Below are 25297 nucleotides of genomic sequence, written 5' to 3'. Positions count from 1 at the left end.
TGGGGAAGGCCAGGGGAGGAGGAGAAGGGAGAAGAGGGAAAGATCAGGAGAGCGCCGACCGGCCCCTTTCCCGCCCCCTCATGGCGGCGCAGGGAGGGAGGGAGGCAGCCGCTCCACAGCCCGCCCGGCGCTCCCGGCAGCGGCACTCAACTTCTCGGCCCTGCGGCGATAGGACACAAATGCCTCCGCTGCCACCTCATAGTATCCCCCACCCCATCCCCTGCCAGCAACCGCCTACCTCAGGGCAGCGGCTAGCCCAGCTGCTGCCAGAAAGGAGACGGAGGCAGCCGCGGGCTCCGGGCGCCGCTTCCTCCCTCCGCCCCGCTCACCTAAGAGAGAGAGGCCGGCAGCGGCCAGCGGAGCGCGGGAAGGACGGGATGGGAACGCGGCGGTCACAGGGGCCGCTGACGGAAGGCGCCGAGGAGCCCCGTCCTTGCCTACAGCCAGTCCTGTCCCGCCCCCGCCACGGCAGCCGTCTCACCCTGCGCCGGGCACCCGCCGCCGCTGCGGCACCTTTAAGCGCGGAGTCAGACGGGATCTGTAGTCCGAGCGCCTCCTCGCGGCGTGCGATGGGAAAGGTAACGGTGTGTTCCCGCCTACCCCATTCCCGACGCGGGGCGGCCGTCCCGGCTTGCTCTGGCCCCTCGGGCGCACGCCCGGCACCTTTCGCTGCGGGCGGCGGGGCCGGGCAGGCGGCAGGCTCCCCTCCCGCGCTCCGCCTTTGCGCCTGGTCCCAGCAGCACGGCCGGCGATAGGCGGTGAGGGCGGGCCGCTGCGCGCCTGCGCGGGAGGCGGCGCCGGACGGTGAAGTTGGTCAAAGCGCCGGTGATAAAATGGTAGGTTGTTGGAGCGAAGGGGAGGGAGAGACATTAGGGGTGGGAACCCACAACAGCCACCAACCTCCCGCACCAGTTAGCCGAGCGTCCCCACGCTTCGTGCTACTCCGCTCCTTCAGCGCCGAGTCCCGTTGCCCTACCGATGGAGGAGGGGGAAGGATGGGGACGGCGCCAGGCGGGGGAGTCCGCACGAGCCGAGGGGCGAGGGGGGACGAGCGACGTAGTGCGGCGCGGGGTGAGCGGCACAGGCCATTCGGAATCGCTTTCCCGCCGCCCCTTTCGCCGAGCCCCGGAGCGGGGAAGGTCACCGGAGGCGGGAGGGGGAGGGAGGCCGGGCGGGGCGGGCGGCGCCGCGGGTATTTCGAGCGGCGGCAGCCGGCGCGGCGCGTACCTTGCCCTTTTTTGGGCTGGCGGGGCAGGTTGCCGGAGCCCCGTGTCCCTCGCTTGTCGCCGCCCCGCCTTCCGACACCGGGCGGGGCCCTCCCGCTGGCCGACCCCGCTCCCCGCCCCGGGAGGCGGCAGGTGCAGCGACGGCCGCGTCGCGCAGCAGAAGGAGGTGGCAAAGGTGAGGTGCGATGTCTCTTCCCGGAGCGGGGCGGGTGCGGGAAGGGAGTGAGGGGAGCAGCCGGGGCTGTCCTGGTTCGCGCGGTGCCTCCGCCGCAGCCCGCGTTGTTTTCAACTTTAGCCCTTCCTTGGAATTTGCAGTATGGTATGATTACCGTCTTGTGAGGGATTCTGAAACGTGACTTAATGACGTCGTGGTGCGGAGTATGCCTCCGTGTCAGGGTTCCGTGGGTCAGAAGGCGTACTGGAAACGCGACTACTAGACCTCTCTCCTCTGTCTTGCAGCAGCTGTGCAGGGCACTAAACGCAACTCTACTACATGACAGAGTAGTAGGTTAGATAGTCGAATGTGCTTCTCTTCTCCTTCATTTCTTCAAATAACCCAATGTTTCTTTTTTTGAACCTAGAAAATATCCCTAAATGCCTAAATGTTGTTAATTAGATTTGTGAGAGGATATGGGTTTTACTTCGGAATTGTCATAGACCTCTCTTTTGAAGTGCTCATTGCTAACTTTGTTTTTAAAAGTAAGTTTATATAACTGAGGAAGAAATTAGTACAAGGAGACTGTCACAATTAGACCTCAATGATAAGTGGGGAGGAGGAGATTACATAGAGTTTGCAGTCAAAGGATTATTGAGTATATTCTTGCCAAGACACACTGTAATTATTTTTGCAACTTTCTTCCCACTTTACATGTTTCTTCTTGCATTAAATTGAAAAATCTTGTAGGAAAGACCAAAGTCCTTATCTTGTTTACGTGATACGTTTCTTGTCTTGGGACCATCTGTAGTCAAGATGTCACCATCCATATGTGTACTAGAGATAACAAGTAAACTGAAAGACAGTCCTATGTTTACTGCTTATTATAGCTGGATTCTGTTTTCCTCTAATGTTTAAGAGACCAATACATTTTCTGTTATACCTGATGATTTAAACAGTAGCAAGGAACTTAGACAAATTTCTCAGCTCCATTGTTGGCCCAGAACATGTATTAAGCATGGTTTAACAAAACTGGAAAGTATCAGAATATAATAAAAAACAGAGTTTGATTTAAGCTATTTCCTTCTTCTGATTGAATAACAATTAAAGAACAGTGTTGAACTATGTTAATAGCAAATTTGCTTCCTATAAAATCCACTATTCCCATCTCTTGGGTTTTGCAGAAGCTTAGGGATGTTGTCTTGATATGGTTACTGCAATTACCTGCCATTAAGAGAACTATCTTATTGGTTCCTGTATACTGCTTTAATAGCAGTGGTAGTGTTTAATGTATCAACAGTAGAAGCATCTTTTTCAGAGTTTTGGATCACATTTATAGCAACTCTATAGTCTCGTTGTAACCTTCAGCAAGTCTCTGACACATCTGCTTTGTCTGGGATTTTTTTTGGGTTACATCTTCTGTTGGCAAAGGTTTCTAACATAAAAATGTGATATGCTTCTGCCTTTTCAGCTGATCACCTAAAAAGATTGAACTTTGAATTGTTCTTGTTGCTAGGAAAATATTAGGAAAACTTGTTGAGCAGTTTTTATCCTCTTATGAAGGACTTACACAGAATCTGAGAATCTATAAATTGTATCTGTGTAATTTCTTGTTTGTATAACCACTAGGCATATTGTCAGAAGATAACCAGATTGTTACACAGTGAAACTTGTGTTTACTGCTGTTACAGAACAGAAATACTTCTGCACATCTGAGCAATAAAGCAGAAATATAGATTTAGTACTGCCAGGATATGTGCTGCTAAAAATGTATATATAGATGCTGTCATTTCAATTTTCAGAAGAAAATGCTGTCTGTTTAACACAGAAGAACAAGGCTTTGTCTTCCTGTAATTCTGAAGTGAAAGTTGTCATCAACAAGGAAACTAAAACCTTTTAAAAGATAGGCATTAGTAGTAGAATGCTGAAACTTCTGGATTAGCTTCATTGGCTTTCCTGCTTCTTTTGCATCCCAAAGCATAAGCTTAAATCGTCTCAGAAGGAAAAGGTCCGCCAGTTTATGGCATTTACCCAAGCTGGTGAAAGGACTGCTATATACTGCTTAATGCAGAATGAGTGGAAACTAGAAGTGGCAACAGACAACTACTTCCAGAATCCAGACTTGTACTACAAGGAATCCATGAAAAATTCAGTAGACAAGAAAAAATTGGAACAATTGTATAATCGATACAAAGGTAAGGCTTGGGGTTTTTGTTGTGAGTTTGGGTTGTGGGGTTTTTTTTAAAACTGTTTTGTTTGGGTGGTATTACTGCTTTTTCCTTCCCTTAGAAGTCTTTAAGAATGGCAAAGGTTGCCAGCTTTTGCTTCTCACTCTGTGTTTGCAGTAGTGAGATAAGAATGAAAAAGGTTTTAAATGCTCTTAATGTTCAGTACACAACTCATGTAGATGTTCCTGTAGAGTTTGAAGTAATTCACGGTAGGAAATTAAACCTATCATGAAGAAATAGTGTCAGCTACATATGATGGAAAGGAGGGTAAAGCTCATTATGCAACTTATTTGATTTTTTTTTGCCAGCAGCTGCTTTTAAGTATCTGTACAATGTACTTTGCATGGCAAAAGAATACATATTATTCTTACAGTAATATTGGGGAGAGTTAATTTTGTTCAAAGGTAGTAGTATTTCTAGACATTAAAATAAAAAATGTTTCAGATAACATTACAGCTAAGGGTCTGATAAAATGGTCAAATTAGAACTCAAAAGCTTGTCTTGAAAGCTCTGTCCTAAGTTTATTCTTTGTGCTGGCATATTACAGCAAAAGTGATGTGTCTGATCAGAGAGGCTTCTAGGAACACAAATATATACAAATTGGTAAATGCTACTGAGACGATCTAAAATTAAAACAGAAATAACCACAACTGTTATTTATTATTCATAATTTTCTAGTAGTGGCCACTCAGTTTTTGTGAAAGGAAACCAAGTCAGTTTTATTGTCCATATTTTGGTTAGCTACACACCTTTGCAGTTACAGCACTTTAACACTTGAATAAAGTTGTGAACATGAACAAAACCTTCACAAGATGTCAGAGAAAACAATAGAAGGCTTGTTTAGGCACCATCCTTTTTTCATATGTAGCTGAAACTGAAGTCATTGGCCTTGCAATAACAAGGAATTCCTTTGTCCTACAGGCTCCATAGAATCCTACATACATTGCACTGTATTTGAAATCTGAGATGAGAGGTCTTTCGTTTTCTGTGCTGTCTTTGTGTTAGTTTTCTTATCAGTTTATCCAACAACTATCAATGTGATAGTTTCATTTTGGTCCTGTTTACCTGGATGGCTTGAAACATGATGAAGATGAAACAATCCTTGTTAAAATCCATTGGAATTTTTCCACTGTTTTCAACACTAGCGCACTTTTTGCCTTTGCTTCTTTAGTTACCAAATACACAGGAAACAAATTTTAAATGTCTTAGAACTAGATCTGGTGTGTGGTAGAATAGATGTGATGATTTGTTATTCTTGCTCAAAGATCCTGAATTATACCCTGGATGTAATTCCTTTAATGGATGTAAGCTTTGTTTGCTAAATTAACTTCCCCTACATTTTAGTATCTCTTCCACTGTAGTATTGGCTGGAAAAGTGGAAGAGATCTTAGCTGAACACCTGAGGGGGTGATGGGTTTGGATTTCTTTTAGGCTTGATTTCTATATTTTTTAATCAGCTCCTTGGATAGGGACTTAAAAATAGCATGGTTGAAAGACTTACCAGTTTAAGAAGTTAGCCTTAAATTTGCTCAAGGAATACTTTTCTCCATCCAGCTTAAGATGCTGAAATGTTTTCCTCTCCAAAGCTGGGTGTGACAGTTTAACTGTCAGGCTTTGAAAACTAATGAGGTGGCTTTTTTTTTTTTACTGTCATTTGTTGTAGTTATTTAAGTTTACATGCAGAGGGGTTTGTTTGTTTGGGGCTTTTTTTGAGAGAGAATTCTGTTACAGAATTGTTACAATGATACCTACCTTGATATTGGTAGTTACCAACTATGGTTCTGACATTCAAAAAGGTGGTACTAAGTACTACCGAAACATATTTCTGAAGTTGTGGTGTTTAGTTTTAAGGGCCTGTTACACTGAGGCATTGTCTGAGCAATGATTTGATCATTTCTTTAACTTATAATAAAAAATGTTTGAGTTAATTGTGGTCTTATAGACTTTAAACTGTTATAGTAGCTAATTATATATCCCTATCAGGAAAAAGATCTGTGGGATCACTTGGTAAGTGTGTTTTTGTTAGACTTGGGGTTTTTTTTTGTTTTGTTTTGGAGGCTGGGTTTTTATTGGGAGAGGGAGGGATGTTTTGTGTTCTTTTAAAGTTTGTTACAAGATAATCAGTTAATATATTGTACATTTGATGTGTTTATCAGCCTTACTGTTTTCAGATGTAGTCATGCATCTCCTCAGTTAATTCAGATGTTTTATAAAAGCATTGGGGAGAGAAGACAAAACTATTTCATTGACCTTAGCTGTTGAATTAAGAAAAAAAGTTGCAAGCCAATTTCTAGGGAAGTTTGCAGAATACTTGATCTATTTGCAGCTACTCTTCAAGGCACTTTTAAAATTAACTAGATTTTGAGTGAAGTCATTGGTGAAGCTTGTGAACAAAACGAAGACCTGTGTTATGCAGCATACCAAAGCTGTGCAGATGGTTATTTGTAAATATTTGTTTTTGTAAATAATTGCAATTCTCCTGTTTTTATTTTGAACTGCAGACCCACAAGATGAAAATAAAATTGGCATTGATGGAATTCAGCAGTTCTGTGATGATTTAAGCCTGGACCCAGCCAGTATCAGTGTTCTGGTTGTAGCGTGGAAGTTCAGGGCAGCTACTCAATGTGAATTCAGTAAAAAGGAGTTTGTTGATGGCATGACAGATTTGGGGTAAGTATCTGGTTTTGCGTAGTTCATTATATAAGACCTGAGCTTGTTTTCTGTTTAAAATGTTTTTAATTGAATTAAGTGTGAGCATTCAAAAAGCTGGAAAGGCTGGTACCAAGCTTGATGAATGCTAAATGCCTGTAGAGTCCTATCTTCTTTTAATTGGTGCTTTACTGAAAAACCTTAACAATAACCACAGTAAAGGTGAAGCAAAATTATTCCTACCTGTAGAGCAGGGAAGACAGATGGATATGTTGAACTTTTGTCATGGTTTAAGCCCAGCTGGCAACAAAGCACCACACAGCCACTCAGTCACCCCTCTACCCAACAATGGTGGGCTGGGGAGAAGAAAAGATAACCAAGGGCCTAGTGGATTGAGACAAGGATAAGAGGGCACACTTGCTGATTGTGGTCCCAGGCAAAGCTGACTCTACTATTTGACTTAGGAAAGAAAACAAGATCGGTTTAATCCACTACTGACTAAAAACAGAACAGACAGGAAGTAAAACCAGAACAGAATGATGAGAAAAATACAAACAGTACTTTAAGATCTCCTTCACTCACCCCTCCCCTCTTACCGGGCTCAGCTCCCTGCTGCAGGAACTTGGGTTGTTCAGTCTAGAGAAGAGGAGACAGAGAGGATCTCATTAAAATCTACAAATATCTAAATGGTGGGTGTCAGGAGGTTAGGGCATCCCTTTTTTCTATTGCATCTAGCAACAGGACAAGGAGTAATGGTATGAAGCTTAAACACAAGGAAAAACTATTTCACTGTTCAGGTGAGGGAACCCTGGCACAGGCTGCCCAGGAAGGGTGTGGAGTCTCCTTCCTTGGAGGTCTTCATAACCTGCCTGGACACGTTCCCATGTGACCTGATGTAGGTGAACCTGCTTCTGCAGGGGGTTTGGGCTAGATGATCTCTAAAGGTCCCTTCCAACCCCTACCGTTCTGTGATTCTGTATCTCTACCTCCTTCCCCTCAGTAGCACAGGGAGTCAGGGAATGGGGGTTGTGGTCAGTTGCTCACAAATTGTCTCTGGCACTCCTTTCTCCTCAGGAGAGGAGAAGTCCTCACATTCTCACCCTGGTCCAACACAGGGTCCCTCCCACAGGATGCAGTCCCTAACGAACCTCTCTGTTGTGAGTCCTCCTCAGAAAGTGTCTCCTCCACAGCAGTCCAACTCCAGGCACATTCTGCTCCAATTCTGCCTCCCCACAGAGTCATGGCCCCTCCAGGCATAGCAACCCTCTCTGCCTTGGGGTCTTCCAGGAGCTGCCAGAAGATCTCAGCTCCGCTGTTGCCCTCCATGGGTGTCAGGGGGACAGCTGCCATCTCACCATGGAATGCAGGGAATTTTCTGCTCCAGCACACCTCCTCCTCACTTCCCTCATTGACCTTGGGGTCTGCATGGTCACTTTTCTCTCATCCAACTCCTTCTACCACTTCCACCTCCATCTTCCAATTTCTCCTTCTCAAAAAGTGATCACAAAAGCACTCCACTGACTCAGCTTCAGAGGTGGGTTTCACTTAGAGATGGGGCAAGTTTCAAGCAACTTCTTACAATGAGGCCACTGCAGCCCCTCACTTGTTACCAGAAATAGCTCTACACAAACCCAACACATCATTTTATGTAATTTGTAACAAACATGCATGATTGTATTAAAGTTTTGAGTTGGATTGTGTGCTGTTAAAAGCTGTAAGTCACTGGAGATGTATGAAAGGGGAAAAAAGGCTTCAGTCAGGGTTGAAACAGAAAAGAAATAGGAAAGAAGAACCTTGAATTATTTCCCTTCACCTTGTCACCACCAAATACAACTTTTTTTTTTCTTTTTAGTAGTTTCCAAAACCATAGTTTCCTCCTATCACCTTGTACAATAAATACTGAATTTGTACAGAATATCTGTAAGAACTCAAAATGCAAGTATTGGTAGTAGAAAAGGTTGTTTAGTCAGTGCGATGTAACTGTAAAATTTTTTTCTTCCTGGATTATTAAGTTGTTCTGGGTAATAGACTTTGAGGTTAAACCACACGTTGTGGTTCAAACCACATTGACTTGTTTGCTAAACAAGAGGCAAGCATTTGTCACTGTAAAACAGTATTGAATGTTTAACTTCTTCTTGGAAGAGATCAAGTATTCCTAATATATAGAGATGTCAAAACAGGTTGCATGAGGTAGAGAATTACAGTTTATTTCTTATGCATATTTTTTGTAGCTAGATAATTTCGTCTTAGAATGGTACCTTATCAATACCTTTCCATAGTAGACCAAATTCCACCAAATTTGATGGTTTTTCTTAACAGAGTTCCAGCAGTTCTGTTGTTACTGACCTCATCAGTTATTGACTTCTTTCTAAGCTTTTCTTTTTAGGTAAGGGTATTCAGAAACTGTGATGAAATAAATGTTGCTGTCATCTGAAGTCCACTGATTTATTTTATCCCTTTGTTTAGATACTGTAAGAATAATTATGGATTTCTAGCCATGAACAGCAATCAAGTACTCATACATAATCTGATCATTTCTGCTTGCTGCTGGTATAGTGCTTACTTAGAATTTGCAATGGTTCTGTTACATACTGGAGGTGCAGTGTCTGTGTTTTTTAGCATTTAACATTAGGTGAAGATTTGAATGACAAGAAATTCCCTGAAGTTTAACTCATATAGCACCTTTAGGACATGGATAGGAAGGTATGATGTTTACCCCTATTGTTAACTAGATCAAGTCCCCGTGAAACTGATCTTCTCAGTTGAAGATTGTTGGCAGAATTCCTTCTTTTATCCACCAGCTGCTGGTGACCAGAAAGGTACTTTTTATCTGTACCATGCAAGACAGTTAAAATTGCATCTGCATCTTGTGATTTTTTTGCTATAGTTATCCAACCTTTCAATAAATGTATTGAATCTTTAGAATAAATACAGATGTTTACTTACTGGGAACTTTCAATTGTAAGATGCTAGTTACAATAGCTGTGTCTTTGAAACCTTTCCTTGGCTTTGAGTTTCTAGGTACAATACAAAATATTGATAATATCCTATAAACCTTAAATATTTATTTGATTCCTTGGTATGAGGGAAACCTTTTGTGTTTTATCTTAAAATTGCATCCTGTCAGCTCAGGTGCTTTCACTGAAAATGCTTCAGTCCTGTGTTAAGAGAGACGTTTCTGTTAGAATCTCAGTAACTCCATTCATCTTGGCTTACCTGTTCAAGACTGTTAAACTGTTTGTCAGCCTTCAGACTTGGCAATTCCTAGATTTTATCCACAAGCATTCTATGGTGGGACGAAGATGAATGCAAATAATAGTTCATTTTACTGGGAAGTCCTCTAATGTTAAGATTAACTGTAAATGTCATATGCAGCTCTTCATTTAGGTAGAGCAGGGAGTAAATAATGTCTATGTAGATTAATATCATACCCTTGTGTTACAACAGCAATGAAAGGAGAAAGGATGGCAGATTTCAGTGTAGTTTGTGCTCTTGAACAGAATAATACCTACTGTTTGAGTTCATAAACTCGTGAAGAGACTGAGAAAGGAAGTTGAAACACTGAATCCCATTGGGGTTGTTTACTTAATGGATGCCTATATGTAACATTGCACTTAAAATCATTTAGTAAAGGCATATGAGTGTTTATATTAAGAATGCTATCCAGAAAGGTATCCTATTTTGATCTTAACTACTGTCTTATTTTGCTCTGAAACTAAACCTTAATAAATAAATAAACCAGGAAAAAAACCCTCTTAAGTATTTACAAATAATGTAACCTCTTTTGAACAGGTGTGACACTACAGAAAAACTAAAAGCTCTATTGCCAAGACTGGAACAAGAGCTAAAGGATCCAACAAAGTTCAAAGATTTTTATCAGTTTACTTTTAACTTTGCTAAAAACCCTGGACAAAAAGGTCTAGGTAAGTAGAAAAAGATTGAGAAAACATCTACAGACAGTGAAGTCGATTCCAGATACTTCCAAGAACACAGTTTTCTCATCAATAGTTGTACAGTAAATTCATTATTGATTTATTTCACTGACTACTTCTCTGTCCTATCTTCTTTTAATTGACCTTTTTAATATCCCATTGATACAGATAACTTAATGGGATTTTCTGCTACCATTGACATTCTTTCTCCTCTTATCAAAGGAAGTTCCTGCAGTTCTTGGAGACTTCTCTTTTTTTTTTTTTTCTTAAAGAGTAAGCTCCTTGTGTTTTCTCTTTTGTTCAGAACAATTGAAACAAAATACCTGTATCAACTTAAAAAGAAGGACTAAACTCTGGGCAAAAGTAACTGGTCTAAGAATTTTTAGGTTTAGCTCACAGTTATTACGTAAAGTTTAATGAAAGAATATTGAGGACAAGGGGTAATGGGATGAAGCTGGAACACAAAAAGTTCCACTTAAATATAAGAAAAAACTATTTCACTGTTCAGGTGAGGGAGCCCTGGCAAAGGCTGCCCAGAGGGGTTGTGGAGTCTCCTTCCTGGAGGTCTTCAAGACCCACCTGGACATGTTCCTATGTGACCTGATCTAGGTGACCCTGCTTCTGCAGGGGGATTGGACTAGATGATCTCTAAAGGTCCCTTCCAACCCCTACCATTCTATGATTCTATGACTTGATTCAGAGCTAGTGAATAGAAATAGGCATATAGCTTAAAAACTGTTCAGTTGTTATGTTTTATAGAGTTTGAGATCTGTCCCAATCTAAGCTTTGTATCACTGGAGATACATTATTTAAATGACAATATTTTATTCTCCTCAAATCAAAAATACCTACTTTGTGACTAGAAGAAAAAAAAAGAGTAAAATTAAATCTGATATCTTTTCAAATTTATGTTCACTTTCAAAAGACATATAGGAAGGAATTAAGCTGTTTAGTGTGTAGTAGCACCGTACTGTCATCACTGTTCTCTTTGTACTGTGACTGAGAGGAAGTGGGGGTTTTTTGGCATATCCACTTTGGCTCTTTCTCTATGTTGCTTGGAAGCACATTAATAAATAGGTTTTACTATTTATTAATGAAGGGGAGTAAGATGGACGAGCAGAATATTGGTCTCTTTTTTTATTATTATTATTCTTTTAAACTGGGGGCAACTTTCAGCCAGTTTCCATTTTTCTTAATTCTTTTCCATAAGTTTCACTTTTGATTTCTTTCATGGGTTGCATGCCACCTTTCCAGACAGAAAAATTAAATAGTCTTGTAGTTGTTCTGTGAGGCTGGTTGCAATTCAGGTCCCTTGACTAGTTGTTATGTTTCTTGCCTCTCCATTAAAAAGCCTTGTACTTTCAGATTGTGGAAAAGGTAAGTCAGGTACAGCTGGGGTTGGAACCTATGGGATACCTAAAGAAATGTTAAATGTGACTTCCTGTTAGAATTGGATCAGTTCCAGTGTGGAACTCATGTGCTTAGGAAATATGTCTCAAAAGTTTTTCACTGAGGCTTGTACTAAGAGAGGAGGAGGGAAGGCAAGCCCAACCCAGATTAAGGAACTGAGTGTACTGTTTATTTGACATGAGGAGGAAAAAGGAAACTTCCTTGATTTCCACTACTTCTGTTTATTTGGTATGGAGGTCCTATCATTTGTAAGTCTGTCTTCTGTGTTGTGTAAGGTTGGTGCTTTTTAGCAATAAAACACTTAAGTGCCTTCTTGCACTTCTTGAATTATTAGCAGGAGAAAGTAAGAAGTGCAAAAATTAAAAGTAAGGTTAAAATGAACTGTAGGAATAGTTGATTGGAACTGTTGCTGATTTCAGTTTTGAGGAATCTTAACAATTCTGGTAGTAGTTTCTTCATTTTATTTTTTTAAGTGGTGCTTAGTGCATGACAGTATTTTGGTGACTTTTTTCAGCAGACTTTCTGGTTTTACTAAGATTATTCTAGATATTAAATAAATTGAATCATGTGCCACTGCTCTTTTTTTCAGTGGAGATACACCATATTTCTGTCTGGTGGGAACTTGGATCACCATAGGTTGAATAGAAAAAGGGTGCTGAGCAAGTATGGTGAACGGTATGACATTTTTTGGGTGACTGAGGTCAGTGATAGCTAATAGAAATAAAATTTAACACTGTTTGGGTTTGGAGTTGAATTTTTTTTTCAGGAAAGGCCATTATACTCAGCAGAGCAGGGAAATGGAGGAAAAAAATAAGTTTGCAGATTGCTGATTACCATGCACTGCTTCCTGCTCCATTTATTGTAAGAGTCATGTTTGTTCTCTTTTGGCAAAGAAGTGTTCAGCAATTAAAAAAAAATCAGTCAATTATCTTACAGGAGTGGTTGTATGAGCTAATGCTTCAGCTACATTTGATCTAGGCTTAGGTGGGTTTTTTTATTTTCCATTTTCTTCTCTGTATATACATTGTATTTTCTCCTAGAATGAGAAACTGTCCATCTTCCCTCCCTCTCTCCAAAACTAATGTAGAGGTGTTTGATATTTGTGTCCTGATGACTGTGCACCTTAATGTCAAGGAGATGAGGAAATTTATCTCATTCATTTACAAAATCTTCTTCTGTCTTATTAAGTTTTGAGTCTTGACTCAGAATGATTTTATTAATTCAGTTCAGTTAGTTAAACAGAATGTCCAATTAGATTTGTTACCAAATGCACTGGTGTAAATCTCTGCCTGCTTCTGTCTAGGTCACCTTAAGGTGTTGACCTTCCTTTCTCCCCCACATGCACATTAGATGAGCATACAGTGCTACCTGAGCATAGGATTCTGCTAAGCTAGTGCCCTAGCTGCTTGCCTTAAAATGCTTCTGGTGATGCGCTCCCATGATAGCGTGCCTTCTAATTCCCGTATGTTCACATTTGAATTATGACTTGAAGACTAAGATGTCAGTAACATTATGTTAAGCAGAGATAGAAGCGAATGGTCTGATTAATGAAGTGGGAATAATCAAAGGAATGCTTTCCTAACTTTCAGTTACGTAATATTTTAATGTGTTTTTCCTGATGTGTGAAGTATTCAATGCTTCCTTTTATTACACTCGTAGAGTAAATCACCAAGTTCTAGTAGTTGTTACACCCATTGTTTAGGAGAAGGCTCTGTAGACTAAAAGAATATTGCTTGATTCTCAAGTATACACAGAACCTATGACTATGCTTACATATTTGACAACTAAGCAAATATGACATAGTGCCAGAGACAAATGGGATATTCTTCTTAGCAGATAGTTAATAAAAATCTAAGAAGACATAATTAAAATGGTCATTCTGTTGGATCCTTCAAGCTAAGTGCTAATGCATCTTTTTTTGTTTAACAGAGATAACTCTTAAAAATACAACTCATCAGAAAAATGTCTGTGGTGGGCCAAGACTCATTTATCCAATCACTTTTATCATCTTTATTGAAACTAAAAAGAAATGACTGAAATACCTCTAAAATGTCCAAACGGTGATGCTTTGGTTATGAGTTGTGATCGTTGCTCTATCAGTGTTTTCACAGAACCACAGAATGGTAGGGGTTGGAATTCTCATATGTTTCAGATGACCTTTTTATTTTTAAAATCTATTTCTTCTGTTTTCAGAAGTTATAAACAGCAGTTATGACTCTTTTTTGGCCTTATTTATCCTGAAGAACATCAGGAAATACAGTGATTAATGAGTTACTTTTTAATATTTCATGTGGTCTTTAATTTTAAAAGAAAATGCTTGTTGACCCCATCTGGCACAAGGGAATACACTATCTACCAAAACCATTCCTCACAGATGTTTTTCCAACCAAATGTTCAGTGATATCCTAGCAATATATACTAACTTGCCTTTTCAATTTCAATAGTTAACGAGCAAAATTTGAAAGCTCATTGACAGTGGTCCTCTGGCTGAAAAAGTTTGGGAGCCACTGGCTTCACATAATATAATCTTAAATTTCACTTGGCAGGTCTCATACATCTGTGTCTGTGTTTGCACAAACCTATTGTTAGATTTTAGGGGTCCTTTTTTCCTTTTTCTACCATATAACTTAAATCTCTGTTCCTGAATTCTTCAGTTCTATACTTACCCATCTAAAGTAAATAAGCAGAATACACGTTGTCTTAGAGTTAGTAACAACTTTTTATGTATTTGGCAATTATGTATGCGTCTTCTCTAGTCTCTAGACAGTAAAAACAACAATGCTGATAAATCTTATCTTCAAGCTCTCTTATACTAGAATTGTGTCTTCCAACTCTTCTCCTTTGCAATCCAATTGATCTAATTTCCTTTTGTCTTATAACACCCAAACATGCCAGATATTTTCCATGAGCCTTAGATATCTTGCTCCTTGTTTTATGTCGGACTCTTAAGTTTGCTTGTGTTTAAAACACTGCCACTGTCTGCAATTTGTGATGTCTGCAGAACTGCAATGCACTTGGTTAACTCTGATCTTGTATTTCGGTAGTCAGTTGTTCTCACTAGCTATAAATGACTTTGCATTTCTATTTCACTAAATCTTCCTTGTTTATTTCCAAGTGGTTTTTCCTTTTTTTTTTCAAATAACTTTGAATTCTAATCCAATCTGTTACCATGCTGCACTCTTTTCAGGCTTTTTATAAGTTATGGATTTATTAGGGGTATTTTTCTCTTGTTATAGCATCCAAGTTACTTAAGTTTTGGACAGTGTTAGATACAGGACTGACTCCCATGGAATAGTTACTGTCTTCCAATTTGGCAAACAACCACTGAGGTTCTTCTAGAACCTCCTTTTACCTCTGTGAAGTCTCAAAATTTGTAGGTTGCAGTTTGCTTCAGCATACTGAGATGAATTTCACCATGTCTAACTTCCCTCTGGACACCAGTGCTTTTAGATCGGATTTCTAAAAGTTGTTTCTGAGATTGCTGGCAATTTTCGTTGAACCTGTTTGCCTGGAGCATATTTTGAAAAAAAAATCTCTTGTGTATCTCAAACTTTTCATTTCTGGGTTCTATCAGCAAGACACACAGTATCTTTTGTTACAACAGCTGCCATTTGTAAGGGAGGGAATAGGAAGGCACAGAAGCCAGACATAGAAGTTTTTTGGTGATAGAAGAATTTTGGTGACACAGAACACGGTTGTATACATGACACAGTGGATTTTGCTACAGGGAAGTGGTCTGGTTGAAGGGAAGTGTGTACAGTTATGTGGTTTATTTATTTTTAGAACAGCCTGTCTTCTGTTGCTTTTTAATTTCTTCTTAGTCTTCAGTTCCCCTTAAAAACAAGGCAAGAAATTCTGCCTTTCTGTAATTACCTTGGAAGAATCCTCTCCAATAAATTAAATCTATCTTGTCATGCTGCAAAACAAGCACAGAGTTCAGTATACCAATACCGATTCCTAGAAATAGGACTGTCTTTTATATAAACTGTTTTCCGCAGTTTATATCATGCGACATGATCTAGGTGAACCTGCTTCTGCAGGGGTGTTGGGCTAGATGATCTCTAAAGGTCCCTTCCAACCCTACCATTCTAAGATTCTATGATACTAAGGAATTTTTAGTTCTGTTTTTATCTGCAGGACTTCTGTCTCTATAATCTCATCCAACTTGGATGTTTCTGTTTACTTTTATTAGCTTAATATTGCCAAGTAGTATGCTTTGATCTGAAGGCATCCTGTTTAAAGAAATGAAAGTAGTACCAGTTCCTCTAGGTGATAGCTAGTGTGAGTAGGGAGATGCAGGAGGCAAAAGCATATTGCATAGGACCTACTTTGATTGATTTCTTTTACATTTTAAGCAGAAAATGTTCCGATTAGTGTTACTCAGGACCTAACTGTCATGTGGCCTTCAAATATATCTGAATAGATTTGATTATTATCAAAGAAAAAATTGATGTCTACAACTGTTAAGACTGTTGTTGTCTTAACAGTGGTGGATGAATTCAAGCAAAAAAGACAGCACAATTTCAACACAGCAGTGCCATTTTCATGTCTGCATGTTGGACCTGACAGGCATAATATTTAGTTATATTAAACATCATCTGAGTGTTTTGAATATATTTTAAGATAGTGTAAAAAGTGCAGTTTATAAAGGTCTGGTTTGCCAGGGGACTTTTACAAGGAACTATTATGGGTAGCTGTGATTCCTCCTGTTTTATCCCCTCTCTGGTGTTCTAACTACTTTATTTAATACAGTAAATCTTTACATTTTAATTGGAGATGTTTATCTTGCCTTCTACTCCCAAGTTTTATCTTTTTTTTTTTTATTACTGCAGTCTGAAATTTTGCATCCTAGTTCTTAGTTCATAAATGTACTAAAGAATAGGATCTTTTACTATGTTGTATACAGAGCTGTTCTATTTTCTAAGCTCAAAACAAGGGCTTTGCTCCATCTCTCTCTTTTTCTTTTTTTTTGACCCTGATACGTACTGTAAGTCTCTTAATGGGTCTTCCTTTGGGCCCCAACAAGACATATTAAGGAGATTCCTCATGCTCAGGAGTTTACTACAGTTTATTTCAGCACTGTGGAGGAACTTAATGTATTCTTTCATGGTCTTCAACTTTCAACACGGAAACAAAAAGCAGATTTGGTCCTTCATCACTACTTTGTGGTCCCTTCGCCTGCTTGCTGGCTCAAAAGGTTGTGCTTCCTTCTCTCTGCCAGTTTCCTGGGATCAAGCAAGAGATGATACATGAGGAAGGCATTCAGACTTGAATCAAATATTACCTCAAGACCAGAAGAATGATTGTCTTTGCATCCGGTATGTGGACTTCAAGGAGGTTGCATCTTCTATGAGCAGATGAGTATAACATGCTCTTTTTAATTGAAGCAACATCAACATTGACTTTCATCATAGCAGTATCTCAAGATTCTTTGAAGACGCTTAGACATTAGGGAAGGAAATTTTTTCCCCTTTTTTTGTTTTTCTCTCCCTTAGCTCATTATTTCCTCTACTTTCAATGAAGAGTTGAATTGATCCATTTGTAGGGTGTTCATAGGAGTGAGTGGATGGAAGAAGTTGAAGGAGTTCAATGAATTAATTTAATGTTTACTTTGGAGGAGGGCTGTGAATGCCGTGTTTTAGATCTTTCAGTGGCCTTGATCTATGTGTATGGTCCTTGCTTTATTTTTTCTGAAATTCCAGCAATTTAAGAGAAGCTGTGGGTAGAACAGGATGCTTTGATCAAAAAAGGCCAGTAGTAGCAGTAAAAGTGTAGCATAACTGCCAGTTCTATTAATGCCTCATTGAGTCATTTACTTGTGTTTTACTTTATTTGGGAGATATATATCCAGTCAACTTTAATTCATCTCTTATATCTGAATTGTACATGGAGAGATTTGCAGAAAGGGCAGCCTAATGAAACAGACCACAGTCAGGTTCATTAGGTGGCACTCCAATTGATGTTTAGACAGCTATCTTCTTCTAAACCTAGATCACGTTCAGAAGCAGTTTACCTGCTTTTCTGCAGTTCATACTCAATAAACATTAAAGATTCTGCATGGAATCAGCCTGTTTCAGCGTGGCAGATGCTGAGAGAGAGGTAATACACAGTCAGATCCTGCCCAATCCCTGCAGAGCTCTTCTGAAATCCACATGCTGTTGTTCAACACTCTTCCCTGTATACCACAGAGACATAAATCCGACACTGTGCCACTATACATACCCTAATGTAGAGGACAGGTAAGCTCTTTGCTTACAACTTTGGAGGGATGAATGGATACAACTCAGCTGCATCCTGACTTTAGATACTTCCAGTACTCCTTCCTTGTTTTTCCCCTTCTCTCTTCATTCTGTGGAGCAGCTCCTAACTGCAGATAAGGGTTATTTTGCTTCAAACTTTTGGCAATTTGGTGAAGGGTTTTTAGGTTAAATCCTGGTAGTATTTTCTTGTTATTTTGCTGTGTGTATTTTACTTGTTTGTAGAAGAAGAAAACATACTGATTAGCAAACTAATTCTTGTGTCCATGTTCTTAGTAGTTTGGAGGCCAAAGAAGACTGTTAAAATCATTCAGAGATGAGGAAATAAAGAATCAAGTAACTCACTGAATCTTGCAAGTGCTCAAGTATGGCTTGAGAACTGGGCAGAGAGGAACCTCATGAGGTTCAACAAGGACAAGTGCAGAGTCCTGCATCTGGGGAGAAACAACCCCATACACCAGTACAGGATGGGGGGGAGCTGCTGGAGAGCAGCTCTGCAGAGAGAGACCTGGAAGTCCTGATTGATAATAAACTGAACATGAGCTAGCAATGTGCCCTCGTGGCCAAGAAGGCCAGTGGCATCCTGGGATGCATTAAGAAGAGTGTGGCCAGCAGGTCGAGGGAGGTTCTTCTCCCCCTCTATTCTGCCCTAGTGAGTCTTCATCTGGAGTCCTGTGTCCAGTTCTGGGCACCTCAGCTCAGGAGGGACAGGGAAGTGCTGGAGAGAGTCCAGCTCAGAGCCACCAAAATGATCAGGGGACTGGAACATCTTTCATACTAAGAAAGGCTGTGGGAACTGAGGCTGTTTAGTCTGGAGAAGAGGAGACTGAGGGATGATCTTATTGACATTTATAAATCTCTAAACGGTAGGTGTCAGGAGCTTGGGACATCCCTTTTTTCTATAGTAGCTAGCAACAGGACAAGGGGTAATGGGATAAAGCTGGAACACAAAAAGTTCCACTTAAATATAAGAAAAAACTATTTCACTGTTCAGGTGAGGGAGCCCTGGCACAGGCTGCCCAGAGGGGTTGTGGAGTCTCCTTCCTTGGAGGTCTTCAAGACCCGCCTGGACGTGTTCCTATGCAGCCTGATCTAGGTGAACCTGCTTCTGCAGGGGGATTGGACTAGATGATCTCTAAAGGTCCCTTCCAACCCCTACCGTTCTATGATTCTATGATTCCTTTGCTTATTGGTCAGGTAGTGCAACAGTCCACTTGTTGAGATAGATTGACACCAGTTTCCACTGTCCCCACATCTGAAACAGCTTCAGTGCAGTGTCCGAGAATTTCATTGAAAGAAAATAATTTGTGCAATGTAGGCTTTGTTTTACTTCTACAGATATGACATTTGCCTGTGATCACTGTGAGAAAATAAGAGTAAAGAGATTAAGTAATGTCACCCAAGTGGTTCTGTAGGACAAATTCTATGACTGCAAAGAAAACACCTGAAATTTGATCTCTTAACAGAAGCTACATATATTTTATCATTCAGTTGCCTTGCAAAAAAAATAACGTCTAGATGTTGAAGATTTATTTCAGTGTATGCAAAAACTTTGGACTGTAAAGCCATTATACTGAAGGGACTGCATAACATACAATACTCACTAGACATTGACACTGAGAATATTTTGGGATGAAGGGAAAGCTCAAACTGTTGTATAATGTACAGTATATGATGTGGTACTTCCTTGATGTTCTTTCGACATTACCTGTTCATCCATATGAACATAGATGTTTGCAAGGAAGATTCTTCTAAACCAGTCCTTGCTTAGGTCTGAGTTTACAGAGATTTATGCATCTGTCTCTTCTGTTTATAGAATGTGCATCATTAGTCTATAGTGTGGGAAGCATATTTTTGGTACAAAAGCAGCACATTTTTGTAATTGCAGTCTGAAGGAATCCATGCTTTGCAAAACCATCTTCCTGCAGGGATGAGAACTCCAATGGCATCATACTAAAAATCTTTTAGCATAGCAGATGCACAAACCCTCACAGCATTACTGTTTATTGATACTAATCAATACTATTGATACTAATCAGCATACTAATTTAGAATTGTAACTCTGTGTGACTAAGTCTTCCCTTTAAAGCAGAAAAATCTTATTTTCCATCCTTCAGTGCTAAGTATTTCAACCTAGGTAGGGAATTGTCTACCAAACAGAAGTGTAGTCATATCCTCTGGGGATGTTAGGCACCTGAAGGCCTAGTTTTCTCAAGTACTTTATGTAAACTGATACCACTACCAAAGGGACAGTCTCATCTAATCCTTTTGTTCAAATATCTCTTCTTTTAGTTCATGAGTTTGTGTGTTTACAGTGAACCAGGTGAGGAAGGCTTCTTTTTTCCTTCTTTTTTTTTTTTTTCCCCCACTCCCATTGAATTCATTTTAACCAAGATCAGATGTTCCCTCAATGTGCCTAATGGGAAGAGCAGCTCCAGCATGGACTGTTTTCTGCCACTACAGAGTGGCATTCTCGGCAGGATGTGCTCTTGTTGTATGTCATAGCATACAATTCTGGTATCCTTGCGTGAGAGAATTGATTTGCACACACATGTAATGTATCAATTAAGATGATATTTCACAGGCAGTGTGTTAAATATGGTTTTGCAATAATCAAGTTCACCTTAATAGTAAATCTGACACGTACTCAAACAAACCAGGGAAATGTAGCTTCTTCTTTCTCTTTTTAACTTTTTCATGGCACATTTAATCATCTTCATTTCCCTGTCTGTGGGTTCTTCCTTTTTTCCAAGGAATATTTCATCACGGGTATAAAACTCCTACTGTTAAGGTGTTTTTTCTTCAAAGTGTATTTTGCTTTGTGTTGTCACATGGCAGATTTGCAAGACTGGATTGAAAAGCTTGAAACTTCATAAGGTAGCCTGAGTGAATGGGATCAAAGCCAGTGACTTCACAGTGAAGTTTAGAAATGCTTAAGACTATTCAAGTTTCTACCTTCCCATCTCTTATTTGAGGTTACAGATATGAGTAGTTAATCCACATATCTAAACATCATTTAAATGCTCTTAACTATTCTCTTATTTTCTGTGAAAAATGAACATGATGACAAATACAGGAAAGACTGAAAGAAGCTTATTCATACTGGTAACAGTAGAGCAAACACCAGCAGCCCAGTCTCTGTAGAGCTAGGTATAGGTGTACTACATTTATCTACATCTCAACTTTTGCACTTTGTCTGTGTCCCAGCCCTCTGTGATACAGACTCTAGGGAACTGGCTGTGTTAAGATATGGAGCGTCTCTTTCAGACTTGAAACTTGATTTCAGGTGACAGTGTGTCCTTTGATTTGTATTGTGATATGTGCAATTTCAAATACCGTGCTCCCTTCTGGTAGGTGGAGATCAAGTTTCTGTCCTCTCCTATGACAATTCTTTCTATGAATTTTCTTGGTTTGTTTTTTGCTTACTTTACTCTGGAAACACTAACTGAAATCTCTTTGTGGTTTAAGAAAGGCTGTGCTTTATTTTGTGGTTGCACAGCAGTTTGCATAGAGTTGATGTTATAACCTGTGGTACCAAGCACAGAAGCCATTATAGGTACTGTGAGATGCTGAGAAGGAAAACAGGCCTTCAAGAAAACATCCTTTCTACCCTTATTGCTGCATCTCATATCGCTCCTAGTCGTACACTTGATTGTGTGGCAGTGTTGCATCTTCCTGTTGGCACGCGTGAGCTGAGCTCCGCTCCCAGATCACTGGTCCTGGTGCAGAATAAGGACCGTTGCCTTGGACTTACATTTTTAGTAGTGGGAATAGGTGTTTGTTGAATGATTCCAGAAGAGAAGAATTGTTGTTGTAAGCGGTGCTGTGGACTTACCATGCTCCAGACAAATTTATTTCAGATCCTGCTCCAGACAAATCTATTTCTGATCTCCTCATGTCCTTAGACACACTTGTCTTTAAAAGGAATTTAAAATATGGTAAACTAACAGGAATTGACACCTGCAGACGCTAACATTTGGGTTTCTGTCAATATTTGCTGTGTTAGTGTGATTTGGGGATTTATATTATTATTAATAGAGGTAGTTACTGATAATCTTTTTGTCTAAATAAAATATTTTTAGTTTTTATGACTGCAAAGTTCAGTGTGCAATTTATACCATTGTTGCTTATCTTCCACCTTTGGGGTCAGTGAAAGTAGAAGACAGTTCCTTATCGTTTTCATAGTGATTTTTAAAAGAATGTTATTCCTTTGTATCATAAAATGTTGTATGTAGCATTAATTGATTAACCCTAAGAGTCTTATTGCATAGAGTGTGCTGTAGTATTTAATGTGTTGCGTTTAATGTGTCTCTTGCAGATCTAGAAATGGCAATTGCATATTGGAATTTAGTCTTGTCAGGAAGGTTTAAATTTCTAGATCTTTGGAATAAATTTTTGTTGGTAAGTACATACTAATTCCTTCCTGACTGTCTTAATCCAAAGTAGTCTGGCTTGTAGGCTGTGTGCTTACAATAAAAAGGCAAGATATACAAATGCTTTCTTCCTTGTTCTTTTCTGTAACAAATTAGAAACACATATCCTAAAAGAATAACAGAAAAAATAAAGTGACTATCAAAGACTTCTTACACTTTGTTGCCTTCTTTAGTTGCAATTTAATTTGCTGCTTTCTTTGGAAGAACTGAACTTCATTTAAAAAAAAAGAAGAAATACTTGTGAAGTGTGTATTTCTCTCACATGTCAATATAAAATACTACTGTGGAATCTGAAAATAGTTTGGATTGAACAGTACAATTTTTTTGTCCTTCATAGGAACACCATAAAAGATCAATTCCAAAAGATACTTGGAATCTTTTGTTAGACTTTGGAAATATGATTGCAGATGATATGTCCAACTATGATGAAGAAGGTAAGCAATGCTTGAATATCTTCAAAAATTGGTACAGAGGAATGAAAGTATTGCTACAAACAACAGAACACGCTGCTACATTCTGACTTAATTCTTTCCCTCTTAGCAGTTAACTGCAAATATGGTGTCATACTCATTGCCCAAACGGTAATGATAAAGTTAATGTGTAAACAGAAATAAAGATACTGTCACATCATGATATAGCACATGCTGTTTGAACCTGTTATGCAGCAGAAGTCTCAATGAAACTTCATTTTTGTTTGTACAAAGTGCTGCAAACTGCAAGGAAAGACATTATTTCTTCTTTTGTACTGGAGTGTTTACATGAACATTGGGGTTCTTTTTTAACAAACTTGGAAGTAATTTACACTCTGTTACTAATCCTGCAAACTCTCTTTTGGAATGATAATGTACAGAATTATTTCCTAAGTGATGAATGGCCGTAATAGGAATGCCATGGTTTTGCTATCAACTAATGTTTATAGGTTTTAGAGTGTGGATTATGCTTTAAAGATGTTATTTTTGCACTAAGAACTACTGTTGCAAGAAGAGATTAAAATGTTTATTAGTTAGGTGCTTTCTTTTCAAGTGTTTGTCTTGTCTCTTGTGTTAAAGCTAGACTAGTCCAGAAACATCCAACTGAGCTACTGATCCCTTGTATTTAGAGACTGCATCAATTTATTGCTAATAATGAGACATTCCTTTCTGAATTGATTGATTTCTCTCTTTAGGAGCATGGCCTGTTCTTATAGATGATTTTGTGGAATACGCACGACCAGTAGTCACAGGAGGAAAACATAAAACTTCCTAACCCCAGACTTGTTAATATGGACTGAATGTGCACTCTGAACTGCGTTAGGTAATGAAGATGTGTTGGCTGATAACTGTGCACATCGTTGCTGGTTTCATTGGTTGTGATGAGATTCGGCAGACAAAACTGAATTTCTTCCTTTCTGCCTGAAGAAAATGATGACTGATTTGTGGACACTTCAAGAACAAACTCAGAAGATAGCCCAGGCTGTTAGTAGGCTGTTGGCTTCAGTTATTGTACTGGTTGTATCATATAGGATGTAGATTTTGCATGATTTTATACTTTGGAGAAGTTTAATTAGAGGCCGTTTTTATTAAAGATTTGACAGCACAGCATGCCATTCAGTTTATGATCCAAAGTGAACACCAGCAGTTACATAAGTAAAACTGTATTATATTGTACTTATAGTAAAAGCAATATTTGTGGTATATAAATTAAATCCCTAAATAAAACTTATGCAGTATGTTGTATTTTTATAAAAGTTAGTTCCATGCATCTGTGGTGAAATAGAACTGTAGCAAAACAACAACAAAAAAAAATCACTGAAGCTTTTTTTACTTCTTGCCAAAATTTTAAATTGGTATTTTTAAGTCCTAGATATATAGATTGATTACATCCAGCCTTTTGTTTCTCCTAGTCAGATCAATTTCCTCATTATTCTCCATGAAGTGCTTGAGCATGTCACAGTAGCATTGCCGAGGAAGGGCTGCTGCTCTGTGCTGTGTTGCAACTCCATCTGATTTTTATTAGCCCTTTTAAAGTACACATTAAACAACCAAAGATGCTTCTGTAATTCAGTTAGGCTTCACCATGTGTTTCTATTTATTTTTAAATCATGAACTGGTGGAATATAACTTTTAGTTGCAGCCTCAAACATACCGTAAGTTCTGGCTAAATGAGATATAGTTGTAAATGCAAGTCCCAGCCCTTCTCGTGGGAAATAAACATGAATAAGCCTAAAGACTTAACTAGTTGGCTTCTACTTCAGAGAAATTGTTAGAGGTAAGGAGAATTTATGTTAGTGATAATAAGCATTCACGCCTCTGGTTGTGTCGTGCATTCAGTTTTATTTACTTAGAGGGGGGAAAAGTAATCAGTATCATTGATCTCAAGGCTAGTGGCATTGGACCAGTTTTCACCAAACCTGAATGTGTTCAGTCATTTGTTTCTCTCCTTTCTCCAGCCACTGATTATAAAGTGTACAGGGATCAGTCTCCTCTTAAACAGTGTCTTCCAGTGCCTAAGCACAAAAAGAGTTTTACCAGAAACTTCACACGGGGCTTTCTTAAATGCTACCTCATCAAAATGAGTTTGTCATAGCCACTGTAAGACTTTATTAAAACAAAGAGTTGCTAAAGATTATGTACAGCTATGATCAATATTATTTTCTGTAGTCAGGATGAATTAGATGCAAGAATTTTTGAGATAACAGTGCATTAAGTTATATAATTTATACCTGTTTGGATTACATCAGATCATTTAAGTATTGCATGACAGTATACTATTTTATATTGTAGTTGTGAGGGTATAAAAGCTTACAACGTTGTCGTTAAACTCTAATATTTAGAGTTTCATACAAGCAGTCAGCTTTCGTTTTTGTCACTGCAGCCTACAAGATTGTTCTTGTATGTACATGCTGCATACAGGAAGATCACCTTCATTCTTCTGCTTGAGTGAGTTTCAGCTCTGCATGATGTTCTTAAAGCAAGATCAGGACAAACTTGAGCAAAAAATTAGCAAACTTTTTATGTTAATAAGAATAG

The 25297-nt window shown here is 39.2% G+C and overlaps 2 protein-coding genes across 9 annotated transcripts in view; one reads left to right on the top strand and one right to left on the bottom strand.

Moving 5' to 3' along the window:
• TMCO3 (transmembrane and coiled-coil domains 3) overlaps positions 1-1397 on the bottom strand; it is a 39568-nt gene extending 38171 nt beyond the window's left edge. For all 5 annotated transcript variants that reach the window (XR_009818812.1, XM_061997093.1, XM_061997111.1 and 2 more), the window contains exon 1: positions 330-1397. The gene's annotated coding sequence lies outside the window, so the exon portion shown is untranslated. The remainder of the gene's footprint in view (positions 1-329) is intronic.
• DCUN1D2 (defective in cullin neddylation 1 domain containing 2) lies at positions 735-23986 on the top strand. 4 transcript variants are annotated; one of them, XM_061997147.1, is made up of 7 exons: positions 735-836; positions 3359-3575; positions 6110-6278; positions 10050-10180; positions 22175-22257; positions 22627-22723; positions 23455-23986. In XM_061997147.1, exons 1-7 carry the CDS (start codon positions 834-836, stop codon positions 23532-23534), a joined length of 780 nt encoding a protein of 259 aa, XP_061853131.1. In that variant the 5' UTR covers positions 735-833; the 3' UTR covers positions 23535-23986. The 4 variants fall into 4 exon arrangements, 2 of the variants coding, with proteins under 2 accessions (XP_061853131.1, XP_061853113.1); XM_061997129.1 differs by lacking the exon at positions 735-836 and adding an exon at positions 851-1401; XR_009818814.1 differs by lacking the exons at positions 735-836; positions 22627-22723; positions 23455-23986 and adding exons at positions 846-1401; positions 12189-12299 and having other exon boundaries at positions 22175-22259.
• The last annotated feature ends 1311 nt before the right edge of the window (positions 23987-25297 follow it).

The sequence above is a fragment of the Colius striatus genome, chromosome 1, assembly GCF_028858725.1.
Source record: "Colius striatus isolate bColStr4 chromosome 1, bColStr4.1.hap1, whole genome shotgun sequence".
In the NCBI taxonomy this organism is placed as follows: Eukaryota; Metazoa; Chordata; class Aves; order Coliiformes; family Coliidae; genus Colius; species Colius striatus.
This window is presented reverse-complemented; position numbering and strand designations above follow the sequence as displayed.